We start from the raw sequence: 17,661 nt of genomic DNA on the forward strand, positions 1-17,661 counted from the left end.
AGGGACCAGGGAGGGGGAAGTCAGGTGCCATCACCCTGAAACTGAGATACAGTTCATGCTCAGGGGATCTGGGTTCCAATCCCAGCTATGACTTTGGGTACATCAGCTGATCTGTCTGTGACTCGGTCACCCTGTCAGTACAATGATATTTGTTCACCTTGTAGGAATGTTATGAAGCTTAAAGAGGGCTTGTGAAGTTCAAAGTACTAAGAGAGATAGTCAGCAGGAAGGGTAGGCTTAGAAATCAGGATCTCTTGGCTCTTAGCCCTGAACCTACTCTGCTAGGCTAAGAGAGTACACTGGAGAGTGGACATAGAATCAGAAGAAGAAAGGAGCACTCTCTTACCAGACATAGATTTTCATGAGCTTCCCTAGTGATCTAACGGGAACATTAAATAAGGGAGGGGACAGGACTGAGCCCCACAAGAATCCATACACGAGACCTACTGGGCAGAGGGAGCAGCTGCCATCACATCCCTGAGAGGGAGGAGAAAGCAAAGTCAATATAACCTGTCTGCATCTGCCGTCACCAGCTCAGTAGTCCTTCATGATCTCCTGCACCAACAGCTACTAATAAGTCTAACAGTATCAGCAGCAATGTTTGCACCAGCATGCGCCCTCTTGGCTCTATGCCAAGGACAGCAGGGCACAGGCACATGCCTTCATGTTGCTAAACCACTACTACAGGCTGCAGTACGCAGCTATTGTGTGGCAATCCAGGGCTGTGAAATCACAACAAAGACTATCCAGGACTAAACACAAATTGAAAACATTCAGGAAACTTGCTATAAATTTCCTAGGGCTTTTCTTCGGTTGTCTGCATTCCTCTCAGACCGCAATGATCTATACAAATGGCCATCACAGAGTGTTGACAAGTGAAGAGGGAGCAAATCCCTTCAACAGTTTTCTGCAAGTTTTCTATTATTTTTCCACAGGATTCTCTAGTTCCCAGACACAGGTTTAAGAGGTAGCTGTAAGCGGAGGAAAGCAGTGCTAGTAAATGCATTGATCCCAAGGTGTGCTTATCCCCACTTGGGTAATGACAAGGGACACCAGAAACAACACTGACCTCTGGAGTGGGGCAGGACTTGGGACTGTTCTGCATGGATTCTGATTTTGAAGAGCTTGACTGGGACTCCCGTCTCTTGACTTGCTTCTGAGATGTGGCAGCAGCACCTGAGACTGGAATTTTGGTGACACTAGACATGGGATTGGGGATCTGAGGTAACGATTCCAGCTCTTCACTCCCTTCATCATGAATCTTCTTAGTGCACTGAAGAGCAGGATGTGCAGGGGCAACATCTGGATCTGAAACCAAACATTCCATTTGTTATTCCAAACCAGCAGAGCAGAAGAAGAGCTACTGTGAGCACCATGGTGCTTGCAGTGTAGACACACTCTATAGCAGGGATCTACCCAGGGGCTTAGCTTTGAGCTGTGGAAACACGCTCAGCCCTGATTCTCCTTGCACTCACACCAAGAGCAGCTACACTGAAGTTACCGGATTGAACTGATATAAGGGAGGGAGGATCAGGCACTTGACATTAAATACTCAGCCCTGCATGCTGCTGTGGGCCAAATCCTCTCCTTCACCGAGGTCCACTCTGCACGGGAGGTAGGGGAGCTATTAGGGAGCTCGTTAGGGCTTGCTGAAACTGTGGGCTTGTCTGCACCAGCCCCAGTTTGACTTAACTTACACCACAGGGATGTTAACGGGTCACTTCACCTTGAATGGTTCCTTAGAACATGTGCTGACTACTTATGCTAAACAATCTGTTTGATCTCATGACACTTTCTCAGACTGAGGAAGGGCTCTGTGTAGCTTGAAAGCTTCTCACCAGCATAAGGTGGTCCAAAAAAAGGTATTACCTCACCCACCTTGTCTCTCTAGGGTGGTGGTTCTCAACCTATGGCCATAGGCCACTTGCAGCCCAATCAGCACACAGCTCCAGCTCATGTGACATCCTCAGGGCCATACAGGTAGTAAAACCGGTTACTCACCTTCTCGCAACTGTTGTTCTTTGAGATGTGTTGCTCGTGTCCATTCCAATTAGGTGTGTGTGTGCCCATGTGCACAGTCGTCGGAAGGTTTTTCCCCTAGCAGCATCTGTCGGGTCGGCTCTGGAGACCCCTGGAGTGGCGCCTTCATGGCGGTGTACATAGGTCCCTGCCGACCAGCCACCTGTTCAGTTCCTTCTTGCCGGCTACTCCGACAGATGGGAAGACGGGTGGGTCTTAGAATGGACATGAGCAACACATCTCGAAGAACAACAATTATGAGAAGGTGAGTAACCATTTTTTCTTCTTTGAGTGCTTGCTCATGTCGATTCCAATTAGGTGACTCCCAAGCCCTAATTATGAGATGGGGTCGGAGCTCGAGGAATCGCTGATTGAAACACTGCTCTGCCGAATGTAGCATCGTCCCTGACATGCTGGGTAATGGCATAAAGAGAGGTGAAAGTGTGAACTGAGGACCATGTTGCTGCCCTGCAGATCTCCTGGATCAGGACCTGGGCCAGGAATGCTGTCAAGGAGGCCTGCGCCCTTGTGGAATGAGCCATTAGTGCAGGGGCCGGAACTTTTGTTAGATCATAGCTTGCCTGGATACAGGACATGATCCATAATGAAATTCTCTGTGACAACACCAGAAGGCCGTCCATTCTATCCACAACCACCACGAACAACTGGTTCAACTTACGGAACGGCTTTGTGCATTTGATGTAAAAAGCCAGAGCTCTCCGAAAATCCAATGAGTGTAGTCTTTCCACTCCTGCGCTTAGGTCCTGCACTTAGGACAGAAGAATCCAATGCACCGCTACAGACTAGGGACCGAATGGCTAGGCAGCAGTTCTGTGGAAAAGGACCTAGGGGTGACAGTGGACGAGAAGCTGCATATGAGTCAACAGTGTGCCCTTGTTGCCAAGAAGGCCAATGGCATTTTGGGGTGTATAAGTAGGGGCATAGCGAGCAGATCGAGGGACGTGATCGTTCCCCTCTATTCGACATTGGTGAGGCCTTATCTGGAGTACTGTGTCGTTTTGGGCCCCACACTACAAGAAGGATGTGGATAAATTGGAGAGAGTCCAGCGAAGAGCAACAAAAATGAAAAGGGGTCTGGAACACATGACTTATGAGGAGAGGCTGAGGGAACTGGGATTGTTTAGTCTGCAGAAGAGAAGAATGAGGGGGGATTTGATAGCTACTTTCAACTACCTGAGAGGTGGTTCCAGAGAGGATGGTTCTAGACTATTCTCAGTGGTAGAAGATGACAGTTGCAGTGGGGGAGGTTTAGGTTGGATATTAGGAAAAACTTTTTCACTAGGAGGGTGGTGAAACACTGGAATGTGTTACCTAGGGAGGTGGTAGAATCTCCTTCCTTAGAAGTTTTTAAGGTCAGGCTTGACAAAGCCCTGGCTGGGATGATTTAATTGGGGATTGGTCCTGCTTTGAGCAGGGGGTTGGACTAGATGACCTCCTGAGGTCCCTTCCAACCCTGATTATTCTATGATTCTATGATTCTTTGTTTCCAGCCATCCGCATGAGGTTTAGGGTAAAAGACTGGCAGAAAAATGTCCTAATTGGCATGGAATTGGGAGACAACCTTTGGAAGAAAGGCTGGATGAAGCCTAAGTTGTACCTTGTCCTTATAAAAAATGGTATAAGGAGGATCGGAGGTTAGGGCTTTAAGATCGGAGACTCTCCTTGCTGACGTAATGGTGACTAGGAAAGCCACCTTCCACGATAGGTCGAGCAATGAACAAGTTGCTGGGAATTCAAACAGGGGTCCCATTAGCCTGGAAAAGACCAGGTTAAGGTCCCACGCTGGGATTTGTTGCTTAACCTGCGGGTATAGCCTGTCCAGACCTTTCAGGAAGCAACTGACCATCGGGTTGGCCAAGACTGAACAGCCGGCTGCTCCCAGGTGGAAAGCTGAAATTGCTGCCAGGTGAACCTGGAGAGATGAAACCAAGAGGCCCTGCTGTTTTAAGTCTAATAGGTAGTCTAAGATGAGTGGTAGGGTTGTGCTCTCCCAATGCAGGCACCTATGAGAACACCAGATTGCAACCCTTTTCCACTTGGCCAGGTAGGTAGCCCTGGTGGAGGGTTTCCTGCTGCCCAGCAGAAGCTCCCTAACGGGCTCCAAGCACATCAGCTCAATCAGGTTGAGCCATGAAGCTTCCAAGCGGTGAGGTAAAGAGACTCGATATCGTGATGATGAAGATGACTGTGGCCTTGGGTGATCAGGTGCGGAAGCAGAGGCAATGAGAATGGAGCATCCACTGACAGCTCCAGAAGCATGGTATACCAGTGCTGGCAAGGCCAGGCTGGCGCTACCAGTATGACTGTACTCTTCTCCCTGCGCATGACTGGAGTACTGTCGTGGATGGGTATAAACTGTTCAGGAAGGACAGGGAGGCCAGAAAAGGAAAGGGAGTTGCATTGTATGTAAGGGAGCAGTATGACTGCTCAGAGCTCAAGTACGAAACTGCAGAAAAAATCTGAGTGTCTCTGGATTAAGTTTAGAAGCGTGAGCAACAAGGGTGATGTCGTAGTGGTAGTCTGCTAGAGACCACCGGACCAGTGGGATGAGGTGGACGAGGCTTTCTTCCGGCAACTCGCAGAAGCTACTAGATCGCACACCCTAGTTCTCATGGGCGACTTCAATCATCCTGTTATCTGCTGGGAGAGCAATACAGTGGTGCACAGACAATCCAGGAAGTTTTTGGAAACTGTAGGGGACAATTTCCTGGTGCAAGTGCTGGAGGAACCAACTAGGGGCAGAGCTCTTCTTGACCTGCTGCTCACAAACCAGGAAGAATTAGTAGAGGAAGCAAAAGTGGATGGAAACCTGGGAGGCAGTGACCATGAGCTGGTCGAGTTCAGGATCCTGACACAAGGAAGAAAGGAGAGCAGCAGAATACGGACCCTAGGCTTCAGAAAAGCAGACTTTGACTCCCTCAGGGAACTGATGGGCAGGATCCCCTGGGAGAATAACATGAGGGTGAAAGGAATCCAGGAGAGCTGGCTGTATTTTAAAGAATCCTTATTGTGGTTACAGGGACAAATCATCCCGATGTGTCGAAAGAACAGTAAATATGGCAGGTGACCAGCTTGGCTTAACAGTGAAATCCTTGCTGATCTTAAGCACAAAAAGGAGGCTTACAAGAAGTGGAAGATTGGACAAATGACCAGGGATGAATATATAAATATTGCTCGGGCATGTAGGAATGAAATCAGGAACGCTAAATCACACCTGGAGTTGCAGCTAGCAAGGGATGTTAAGAGTAACAAGAAGGGTTTCCTGAGGTATGTTGGCAACAAGAAGAAAGCCAAGGAAACTCATGGCGATCGGGGGAAGTCCCGGAAGACTGGAAAAAGGCTAATGTAGTGCCCATCTTTAAAAAAGGGAAGAAGGAGGATCCTGGGAGCTACAGGCCGGTCAGCCTCACCTCAGTCCCTGGAAAAATCATGGAGGAGGTCCTCAAGGAATCAATTCGGAAGCACTTAGAGGAGAGGAAAGTGATCAGGAACAGTCAGCATGGATTCACCAAGGGAAAGTCATACCTGACTAATCTAATTACCTTCTATGATGAGATAACTGGTTCTATGGATGAAGGGAAAGCAGTGGACGTGTTATTCCTTGACTTTAGCAAAGTTTTTGACACGGTCTCCCACAGTATTCTTGCCAGCAAGTTAAAGAAGTATGGGCTGGATGGATGCACTACAAGTTGGGTAGAAAGTTGGCTAGATTGTCAGGCTCAACGGGTAGTGATCAATGGCTCCATCTCTAGTTGGCAGCCGGTATCTAGCAGAGTGCCCCAAGGGTCGGTCCTCAGGCCGGTTTTGTTCAATATCTTCATTAACAATCTGGAGGATGGTGTGTATTGCACCCTCAGCTAGTTTGCGGATGACACTAAACTGGGAGGAGTGGTAGATACGCTGGAGAGTAGGGATAGGATACAGGGGGACCTAGACAAATTGAAGGATTGGGCCAAAAGAAATCTGATGAGGTTCAACAAGGACAAGTCCCACTGGTCCGGTGGTCTCTAGCAGGTCAACCTGCGGGGACAGGTGCTACAGGGACGGTGGTGGTGACCAGTGCCGCAGGGAGCAGTGCCACGTAGATGGTGAGTGGTGCCTTATAATTGCTGGCTTGCCTCTGGATGGTGCCCCGTGTTGCAGTGCCAGATGTCTATCCCAGCTGACGCGGGACTGCGGAGCCGTCACGGCAAATCATGTCCCTCACCACCTCATCCACCTGACACTCTCGATCAGGAGAGTCAGAATCATAGAATATCAGGGTTGGAAGGGACCTCAGGAGGTCATCTAGTCCAACCCCCTGCTCAAAGCAGGACCAATCCCCAATTTTTGCCCCAGATCTGTAAATGGCCCCCTCAAGGATTGAACTCACAACCCTGGGTTTAGCAGGTCAACGCTCAAACCACTGAGCTATCCCTCCCCCCAACAGCACCAGACTCGACAGACCCCGGGACCAAAGTCTACGGTGCCAGCTCATGTGATGTCAGCCACAGGTGCTCCTGCGCAGGACGCCCCTCGGTGGTGCTGTCCGATCCGGCCACTCTTGGTGCGGGCGAGCACCCTCTGTCCACCTTCTTGTGCCGCTTATGTGGCACCAGAGAGTGCAAGATTCTGCGAGCTTTGATGCCAGGGAATGTCGGTGCTGAGGATATCTATGGCCAGAGTCCTTCCTTGACACCGTTTCTTCCACAGAGGCCAGAGCGCTCCACACAGAGGTGCTTGGTGCCAGATCCTGTCAGCACGGAGCCAGCTGGGAACGAAGAGCTGCTTCCATCTGGATCTGCTTCAGCCTGAAGTCCTGTTCTTTGTTAGTCCTCGGGCAGAAACCTTTACAAATCTTGCACTGTTCTGTTTGGTGCGCCTCCCCTAGACACTCAAGACAAGAGTTGTGGGGGTCGCCCATTGGCACGGGCTTGAGGCAAGTTCCGCAGGTTTAAACCCTTGGGATCAAGGCATGCCCCGAATCCCAAAGAGGAGACAAATTAGGGTGGGGGAAGGACCTCCACTCCTAGCTAGCAAACCAACTAAACTAACTCACTCTAAGGAATAACTATTTACAGAGAAATAAATACAAACACTAGGGGAAGCACTTGCTAAGGCAAGCGACCGCAGTTCCAATGACTATCTCTGGCGGTAAGAAGGAACTGAAGAAGCAGCGGGTCAGTAGGCACCTATATTCACCGCCATGAAGGCGCCACTCCAGGGGACTCCCCGGCCAAAATGACGGGTGCTGCTGGGGGAAAACCTTCCGACAACTGTGCACACGGCACACACACACCTAACTGGAATCGACATGAGCAAGCACTCAAAGAAGAATATATATCGTGTGGATGCGACCCACACAACACATGGAGAGTGGCATATGCGGCCCACAATGGTAAACGGGGAGAATCACTGCTCTAGGAACTCTATCTGGCCTACATAAATCGATGTACAGCAAGGGTGGGCAAACTATGGCCCGCAGACCACATACGGCCTGCCAACCGTTTTAATCCGGCCCTCGAGCTCCAGCCGGAGAGCGGGGTCTGGAGCTTGCCCTGCTACCAGGCTCCAGCCAGGGAGCAGGGTTGGGGGCCACTCCACGCATGCATGCCACAGCTCCGCATGGCTCCCAGAAGCAGCAGCATGTCCCCCCTCCGGCTCCACATGCTGCCCCCGCCCCAAGTGCTGCCCCCACAGCTCCCATTGGCCAGGAACCGCGGCCAATGGGAGCTGCAGGGACGACACCTGCAGATGGGGCAGCGCACAGAGCGGCATGGCCGTGCCTCTGTGTAGTAGCCGGGGGGGGGGGCATGCCGCTGCTTCTGGGAGCTGCTTGAGGTAAGCGCCACCCGGAGCCTACACCCATGACTCCCTCCTGTGCCCCAAGCCCCTGCCCCAGCCTTGATCTCCCTCCCACCCTCCAAACCCCTCGATCCCAGCCTGGAGCACTCTCCTGCACCCCAAACCCCTCATCCCCAGCCCCACCCCAGAGCCCACACCCCCAGCCGGAGCCCTCAAACACCTCTGCACCCTAACTCCCTGCCTCAGCGCAGAGCCCCCTCCTGCACTCCGAACCCCTCATCCCCAGCTCCACCCCAGAGCCCACACCCCCAGCCAGAGCCCTCAAACACCTCTGCACCCTAACTCCCTGCCTCAGCGCAGAGCCCCCTCCTGCACTCCGAACCCCTCATCCCCAGCCCCACCCCAGAGCCCACACCTCCAGCCGGAGCCCTCACTGCCCCCTATCGCACCCCAACCCTCTGCCCCAACCCAGAGCCCCCTCCTGAACCCTGAACTCCTCATCCCCAGCCCCACCCCAGAGCCCCCACCCCCAGGCGGAGCCCTCACCCCCCCATCCCACCCCAACCCCAATTTCATGAGCATTCATGGCCCGCCCTACAATTTCCATACCCAGATGTGGCCCTTGGACCAAAAGTTTGCCCACCCCTGACGTACAGCATAGAAGATGCTGCACAAACATATCTAATAAGTCTGGTTGACAAATAGCAAAATGTTTGGGAAAATTTTCACAACGAAATCAATCCCTTAAAATTCTGAATTTCGAACAGCTTTAAGGGGTGATTTTTGTGGAAATGTCTGCAAAACTATTTTGTTTTTTGTTGAAATATCAAAATTTGGAAAATGCTGATCAGATTTAGTATTAGTATTTAGTAGATTTGTAGAAACACTTATGAGAAAAGGTATGTGACCATGTTATTAACTGTATAACAACACATCTGCCACAGGGGCAGAGCTAAGGTTTTTTGGTAACTTCCTAGTTGGCATTTCTTGACTTCTGAGGTCTTTGCCATCCAACTTCACCCTGACTCTGTGATGGTGCTGGGGAGTCCCATGTTTATTGTTTCTCAGCGACTCCAGAAAACTGCTTCCAGGGTCTTCAAGCAAAAAGAGTCAGTTTTTAGCTGCCGGTCCCACAAACTCACCCTGGGCTCTGGGAGTCAAGCTAGTTTCCTTTGAACCAGTAATGCAAGCAAAATGATCAGTGACAAGAGGACAGTGTTATTGTCTTCTGTTGATTTGCATGGAACTCAGCAACGTTAGGATGAATTTGCCCCTAGGCACAGGGATAAACACAAGGACCTATGCTAAGTAAAGCTGGGCAAATTTTTGGCAAATTGCATTATTCTGCAAATAAATTGTTTCAGTCAACCCTAAACTGCCTGTAACTTTGTGCAGAGTTTGCTAAACCGTTTCCACCCCCTCGAAAAATTGAAATGTTTCAGTAATGCTGAAACATTCCAAGCTGAGACCTGCCAGGGGGCACCATCACCTCCTCCCTCTCTCTCAGTGAAATGGTGAAACTGAAACAAAAGCTTTCAAATCAGAGCAAACAAAACATTTTGTTAGACCTGACTCAAAATGTTCTCGGACTTTTCGATTCACGACATACTTTGAAAAAGTTCATTTTTTGTTTCACCCAAAATAAAGTTTGTCTTCAGTTTTTTCAGATTGCCAGCAACCAAAAAAGATTTTTTGCCCAGCTCTAATTTATGAGGTCTTAAGTGGGATTTAAGTGGTGCACAAGTATTGTGAAGATCCTCTGTTCAAGGGGAATTTCATCTCTCACAGAGAGTCCACAAGATGCACAGCTGAGGAAATTGCTTTGCTGATTGCCTAAAGTGCACAAATCCATAGATTTTCAAGGCCAGAAAGGACCATTATGATAATCTAATTTGACCTCCCGCATGACTCCGGCTAGAAAGTGTCATCCAGCGAGTCCACAACTGCTGGCGGAACTAGAGAGTATCCTTGAGAAAGACACCCAAGCTCGATTTAAAGCTCCAAGGGATGGATAATCCACCTCATCCCTTGGTAAGTTGTTTCAATGTATGAGGACGGCATTTGATCAGGGCTTGCACCTGCAAGCCTTACAAAGGGCCCAGATGCTCTCCCTCAATCCTCTTGCATGTTACCTTGCATTTAAACACAAATCTTCTGGAGGCATCAGCAGTGGCTCCAGAGCTAAGGCTGTCCTGAAATTTGCATTTATAGAGTGACACCATCCCACTGTTAGCTATTGTACTCTCTTCCTCCCCAACTAACATCGTTTACTGCTGGGCATAGACCTAATTATTTGGGAAATTATTCCAAGCAAATGTTTAGTAGTTTGGGGCTAGGAATTAAAGACTCCTTTCGTAAGTGTAAAGTGTCAGTGGAATATTTCCCTCTAACAACTTAAGTGTTAAGTACGTGTAGTTCTAAATCAGTCTCAGACATATGCTAGTGGGGTTTAAAAAGAAAGTAAAGAGATGAGAGAATTATTCCCATTATTGCTCCTAACTGGTTCTATTTACACTCGGGGAAGCCAACAGACAATGTATTAACTATCAAAGCACGCATCAGCTTCTCGCAGCAGTTACCCTTCTCCCATTGATGGCACTGGGATTGAGGGATGGAACAGCAGGGCATGAGCGGGAGCTCAGAAGTCACCAGTGTTGAGGTCAGAGGGCCACTCTTTCCAGTCTGTAGCTGGAATCGTTTGAGTTCCTGAGACAGGAGGCTGAACTGTTCGATGTGGCTGCGGCACTGATCCTCCAGATCTCTCACTTGGGCCTGGCGGGGAAGCAAAGCAAAGTGAGGTACAAACACAGGCCCGAACTGGGACAAGGCTCTGAACAGCAGCGGTATTTGCTGTGTCGTTCCATGTAATGGAGCTGGGATTTTCAGAGAGGATGAAAGGAGGGAGGTGCCCACATTCCAGAGATGATCAGTAGGGGGTGGCAGCCCCCGGGCCATAGGCCCTTTGAAAATCCCAGTCCCAATAGACAGGTTTAGGATTGGTTTCACTCTAAACCCAAGCTGAGCCATCACTGGTAAGCTGCTTTGTGCCTGCAATTTCCCCATTTCATTCCCATACAGGAAAAAAGGTAGGAGGGGCTGGAAGCGAGTCAAACAAGGCCCTTTGAGATCGAGGAGATGGGAAGGCTTTTCACATCTAGGTCATATCTCCAAAAGGGACTCCACCAGATTTAACTGATCTAGGGAGCCTCCCTGGGACATGAGGCCTCCAGCAGCTTCCCCACCAAACCACTGGGGGCAGAAGCCCTAACATTCCCCTCCTGGGCCAAGTTCATCCACAAGTGAGAGAGACTCCAGGGAGCAATAGAGCATCAAGGCCCCTGGACTATCCAAGAACCTGCACACGCCCCACTGATGTCACACAACACACCTCCAGGAATTGTTTTCCACAGGGGACTGTGGATTGCAGCAGACGTAGGAAAGCGGAGGAGATGATTCTCCAGAGGGAGATGTGGGGGCTACGAGGATCACTTGAGAATCACTTGCACACCCCTGGCTTCCGGCCCCAGAGTGCCTCTCCTTCCTGTGTGCATGGCCCGCGCAGCTGGGCTCTTGTCCCAATAGGGGTTTAAAAATACACATAACCCATCTCCAACATAGCCTACTGCAGCTCCCACATCCAGCTCCCTCAATGCCCCCAGCCCACACAGTTTCCAGGGACCACCTGTCCTTTAACCCCGCTTTTAACCTCACTCCTAGCAAACAAACAAAACTTACTAAAGCCTGTTGGGAATGTCCTGTCTAAATACTTTTTCAACAGAAAATGTAGTTTCTGCAGGAAAATCTCCAATTTCCCCCAAATTTTTAATTTTTCAGGTCAGTTCAACAGGTCAGTTAATCTGGGTCTGCACGAGAGGCGGTGGTGCCTCATTGGAGGAGCTGTAGTTTGGGTGCCTTACATCTGTTCTTCTCTATGGGCTGGGCTCCCCTGTGGGACTACGTCTCGGATGATTAAGGCTGCGAGTTTGTCACGGAGGTCACGGATTCCGTGACTTTCCGTGACCTTCCGTGACTTCTGCAGCGGCCGGTGCACCTGGCTCACCGCACCGGCAGCTGCTGGGGCAGTCTCGGGCCCCCACAAACCCCAACCCCAGCAGCAGAGTTTGGGTGTGGGAGGGGGCAGGGGACTGGGGCATGGGAGGGGGTGAGGAGGGCTCTTGGCAGCGCTCACCAGGGGGGCTCCCCGGAAGCAACGACATCCCCCTCACTCAGCTGCTAGGCAGAGGCATGGCCAGGCAGCTCTGTGCGCTGCCCCTGCCTGCAGGCACCACCCCACTCAGCTCCCATTGACCCAGTTCCCAGCCAATGGGAGCTGCGAAGCCAGTGCTCTGGGTGGATGCAGTGTGCAGAGGTAAGCGCCGCCCAGAACCCGCCTCACCCCATCCCGTGCCTCAATCCCTGCCCCCTCCCACACCCGAATTCTGCTGCTGCTGGTGGGGAGGAGGCGCAGAGCCAGGTAGGGAACCTGCCAGCCCCGCCAACTCCTCCCTCCCCAGCAACAGCAGGGGGTCCTGGGCCTAGCACCACGGCTCACCCCCCCGCCAGCACCAGCAGGGATCCCGGGTCGTGCACCAACCCTTTCCCTCCAGCACCCGGGCCGCCCTCCACCAGCACCCGCGGGGCCCCCGGGCAAACCTCCCCACCACCCCAAGTTTTAGTCACAGGCATTTTTAGTAAAAAACATGGACAGGTCACGGGCCATGAATTTTTGTTTACCGCCAGTGACCTGTCCGTGACTTTTACTAAAGATACCCGTGACTAAAACATAGCCTTACGCATGATGCACTGCAGTATCTTCTCTGAACATTTAGTTTACATCAGAAATGTCAAAATGAAAAATTTTGAGTCAACGTTTTTCAAAGTTTTCCATTCCATGAAAATTTTTGATATGTTGAACTTTCGTCCGACTTTGGAATGAAAAACTACTGGAATTTTCTGTAGAAAAGAAATTCTGATTTTTGACCAACTCTAAAAATGACATATTTGAATCTCTTGTCCTTTTTCAGATGAGCACAAGACCTTTCCATTCAGTTTTTTAACAACTAACAAAATCATCCAAAGCACAGGACTTGGTGGTGATGGGGGACTTCGACAACCCAGACATCTGCTGGGAAAATAACACAGCAGGGCACAGATTATCCAACCAGTTCTTGGAATGTATTGGAGACAATTTTTTATTTTAGAAGATGGAGAAAGCTACTAGATTTGATTTTGACGAATAAGGAGGAACTGACTGAGAATTTGAAAGTGGAAGGCAACTGTGGTAAAAGTGATCATGAAATGGTAGAGTTCATGATTCTAAGGAATGGTAGGAGGGAGAACAGCACAATAAAGGCAATGGATTTCAAGGAGGCAGACTTTAGCAAACTCAGGGAGTTGGTAAGTGAAATCCCATGGGAAGCAAGTCTAAGGAGAAAAACAATTGAAGACAGCTGGCAGTTTTTCAAAGAGACATTATTAAGGCCACAAGAGCAAACTATGCCACTGTGTAGGAAAGATAGGAAGTATGGCAAGAGACCACCCTGGCTTAACCAGGAGATCTTGAATGATCTAAAACTCAAAAAAGAGTTCTACAAAAAGTGGAAACTTGGTCAAATTACAAAGGATGACTATAAACAAATAACACAAGTATGTAGGGACAAAATTAGAAAGGCCAGGGCACAAAACGAGATCAAACTAGCTAGAGACATAAAGTGCAACAAGAAAACATACTACAAATACATTAGAAGCAAGAGGAAGACCAAGGGCAGGGTAGGCTCGTTACTCAATGAGGGGGGAAAATAACAACAGGAAATGGCAGAGGTCCTTAATGACTTATTTATTTCGGTTTTCACCAAGAAGGTTGGTTGGTGGCGATTGGACGCCTAACATAGTGAATGACAATGAAAATGAGGTAGGATCAGAGTCTAAAATAGGGAAAGAACAAGTCAAAAATTACTTAAGACAAATTAGATGTCGTCAAAACACCAGGGCCTGATGAAATGCGTCCTAGAATACTCAAGGAGCTGACTGAGGCGATAGCTGAGCCATTAGTGATTATCTTTGAAAAGTCATGGAAGACAGGAGACATTCCAGAAGACTGGAAGAGGGCAAATCTAGTGCCCATCTATAAAAAGGAAAATAAGGACAACCTGGGGAATTACAGACCAGTCAGCTTTACTTCTGTACCCAGAAAGATAATGGAGCAAATAATTAAGAAATCAATTGCAAACACCTAGAAGATAATAAGGTGATAAGTAACAGTCAGCATGCATTTGTCAAGAACAAATAGTGTCAAACCAACCTGATAGCTTTCTTTGACAGGGTAACAAGCCTTCTGGATGGGGGAAAGCAATAGATGTGGTATATCTTGACTTTAGTAAGGCTTTTGATACTGTCTCACATGACCTTCTCATAAACAAACTAGGGAAATACAACCTAGATGGAGCTACTATAAGGTGGGTGCATAACTGGTTGGAAAACCGTTCCCAGAGAGTAGTTACCATTGGTTCACAGTCATGCTGGAAGGGCATAATGAGTGGGGTCCCACAGGATTGGTTCTGGGTCCGGTTCTGTTCAATATCTTCATCAAGATATTTAGATAACAGCATAGAGAATACATGTATAAAGTTTGTGGACGATACCAAGCTGGGAGGGGTTGCAACTGCTTTGGAGGATAAGATTAAAATTCAAAATGATCTGGACAAACGGGAGAAACGGTCTGAAGTAAATAGGATGAAATTCAATAAGGACAAATGCAAAGTACTCCACTTAGGAAGGAACGATCAGTTGCACACATACAAAATGGGAAATGACTGCCTAGGAAGGAGTACTGCAGAAAGGGATCTGGGGGTCATAGTGGATCACAAGCTAAATATGAGTCAACAGTGTAACACTGTTGCAAAAAAGCAAACATTATTCTGGGAATGTTGTAAGCAAAACATGAGAATAATTCTTCCGCTCTACTCTGCACTGATTAGGCCTCAACTGGAGTACTGTCTCCAGTTCTGGGCGCCACATTTCAGGAAAGATGTGGACAAATTGGAGAAAGTCCACAGAAGAGCAACAAAAATTATTAAAGGTCTAGAAAACATGACCTATGAGGGAAGATTGAAAAAACTGGGTTTGTTTAGTCTGGAGAAGAGAAGACTGATGGGGGACATGATAACAATTTTCAAGTACATAAAAGGTTGTTACAAGGAGGACGGAGAAAAATTGTTCTTCTTAACCTCTGGGGATAGGACAAGAAGCAATGGGCTTAAATTGCAGCAAGGGCGGTTTAGATTGGACATTAGGAAAAAATTCCTGTCAGAGTGGTTAAGCACTAGAATAAATTGCCTAGGGAGGTTGTGGAATCTCCATCATTGTGGATTTTTAAGAGCCGGGTGGACAAACACCTGTCAGGGATGGTCTAAATAATACTTAGTCCTGCCTTGAGTGTAGGGTACTGGGCCAGATGACCTCTCGAGGTCCCTTCCCACCCATGATTCTATGAACTCCTGACAATGACTGCATTTTACTTCAGAGGAATAAACCGTTTGCAGCGCTTGAGTCCATTCCGTTACTTGCCTGACATCACTGGATCAACAGTTTTCATACTTAATACAGTAAGCATAAGAGACCACTCCATGGCTATTCAACAGTGTTAAGACTAACAAATGAGAGCTAGTCAGCTTTACACTGAGCGAGGTGATCTGATGCCCTGCCCACCTTACAGAGGTTTTTAGATTCTAACAAACCAAAGATTGCTAACTATTCATACCTCTGCCTTTTCCCTGCTCTACCATATACAATGACTGCTGATTCCACCCATTAGCTAACCCCTTATCTGTAAACATAAGTTATCCCACCAATTCCCCTTCTCCTCTAAGGTGTGATTTATACTTAAATCTTAGGTCAACATAGTTACAGCACTCAGGCAGTGAGAGCCGTGCCTGGAATCAGATTGGAGGAGCAGGGAGCTGAGAGGGGGCAGCCGGGATCTCAACAGGGAGCCAAGACACCGGTGGGCAGCAGGGCTCCCAGCAGGGAGACCGGGTGGCAGCCCAACCCAAGAGCCTGGGTGGCAGCACCAGCTTGGAGTGGAGACCAGACAGCAGTTCATCTGGGGAGCAGGAAGGCTTGTCAATTTCACAGATTCAGTGGAGTCATGAAATTGACAAGACAGTCAACAGCAGATTTAAGGAATGCAGTGTCTTCACAGACACTGCATCACCCTAACTACACCGACATAAGCCCTACGCCTCTTGTGGAGGTAGAGTTATTATGTTGGTGTAGTAGGGCACTTACTTCGGCAGGAGCAAGGCTGTAGTGTAGACACTGACATAGTTAGATTGACATAAGCTGCCTTATGTCAACATAACTCTGCCATGGACCAAGCCACAGAAGCTGAAAAAATGGAAAACCTGGAAAAGCTCACAAAAACTGAAAAAACAACCAACCCATTGTGTTGGATTTTTTTCTGAGAAAGAAAAGGTTTTAACAAGTAAGTGCTCTGCTCTGTAAAGCAGCAGCAGTAGCAGCCTTTTCATTATTTTAGCTCTACTTTTTAGAGATAACACCATACTAACACAAAAGGAATCCATGTCTAACATACACCCCACACAATAGTCAGAGTTAAGCAGCAGCAGGAGGAAAATGCCCTGCTCAATTATCTCAGTACCTGCATGCAATCCAAGGTATTCTGTCAGCAAGGAAAAGAGCAAACAGAGATTTAAAACCACATATCAGCATTTTCATTAACCAAAAATCAAGACACTGCAAAGCATAACAAAATCCTCAGTTTAGGGAGCATTCTTCTCCCAGTTAGTACACAATAAGTGTCGAGATCCTCTGAGACGTCCCTCCCCCCAGCTGCTAAAATAAATTCCACAGATGGAAAGCATGAATCAGAGTGCTGCTACCTCAGAAACACTCACACTCGCCAAGGGCCTCCCTCAAGAAGTGCCTTTTAATCATGAGTCTCAGACCCTTTTCTCCCAACTACACTTGTGGCTGACAACTCCCTGAACTAGCTGATCTCCTGCACCTGAGCTCCACACAATGCTGGAAAGACAGAGGGGTTGAGTGAGCAAGTTACAATGTCCTCATTCTTGGAGCTGAACGAGCCCTGGCACAACTTAGAGCAGCTACCAGACTGCTCTAAGAGTATGTCTGTACTGCAGCGGAGAGATAGAGCTCCCAAGTGGGGCAGACATACACGCACTAGTTCTGCTTGAACTAGCATGCTACAAATTGCAGAGCGGCCGCAGTGGCAGTGGCTGGGCTGGCCTCCGAGCACAACCCCAACTGAGGTAAGTCCCAAGTGGCAGCTTTACAGGTCTCAATAATGGGCACGTTCTTAAGGAAAGCTGCAGAAATGGTAATGAACCCTGTAGAATGAGTGCGTATATTCAAAAGTGGTTGAATATTGTGAGATTCATAACAAAAGTCAATGCAGACAGATATCCACTTGGAAAGCTTCTGGTTAGAGGCTGCAGACACTTCTGCTCTATCTGCTAGCAAGACGAACAGCCTGTGGGTCTTTCTGAAGGACTCTGTCCTATCCAGACAGAAGGCACGGGCTCTCCTGATGTCAAGGGTGTACAGCAGTGCCTCCTGGTTACCTAGATGTGGTTTGGGGTGGAAGACAGGCAGGTGAATGGGCTGATTGATATGGAACGCAGAAGAAACCTTGGATAAGAATTTGGGGTGGGGCCTCAGTGTGACCTTATCCTTAAAAAATATGGTGAAAGGGGAGCTGACATGACAGCTATCAGGAATGCCATTTTCATCGACAAATGGAGCAGTGAGTTGGTAGCCATCTGTTCAAATCGTGGTCTTGTGAGGCATTTAAGGACC

The 17,661-nt window shown here is 48.6% G+C and overlaps 1 protein-coding gene across 20 annotated transcripts in view; it reads right to left on the reverse strand.

Annotated features, from left to right (window-relative positions):
- Positions 1 to 17,661, reverse strand: part of TSPOAP1 (TSPO associated protein 1) — a 242,914-nt gene that overhangs the window by 132,848 nt on the left and 92,405 nt on the right. For 19 of the 20 annotated variants that reach the window (XR_007353149.2, XR_012665321.1, XR_007353148.2 and 16 more), the window contains 3 exons: positions 16,484 to 16,504; positions 10,404 to 10,596; positions 1,070 to 1,308 (listed from right to left, as the gene is read on the reverse strand). Coding sequence is in view for 17 of the 20 variants with exons in the window: in XM_075120718.1 (XP_074976819.1) it covers positions 1,070 to 1,308; positions 10,404 to 10,596; positions 16,484 to 16,504 (453 nt within the window). In the remaining 3 variants the exon portion in view is untranslated. The remainder of the gene's footprint in view (positions 1 to 1,069; positions 1,309 to 10,403; positions 10,597 to 16,483; positions 16,505 to 17,661) is intronic. The other variant, XM_075120719.1, reaches the window with a different exon arrangement.

The sequence above is a fragment of the Caretta caretta genome, chromosome 17 (genome assembly GCF_965140235.1).
Source record: "Caretta caretta isolate rCarCar2 chromosome 17, rCarCar1.hap1, whole genome shotgun sequence".
Taxonomy (NCBI): Eukaryota; Metazoa; Chordata; order Testudines; family Cheloniidae; genus Caretta; species Caretta caretta.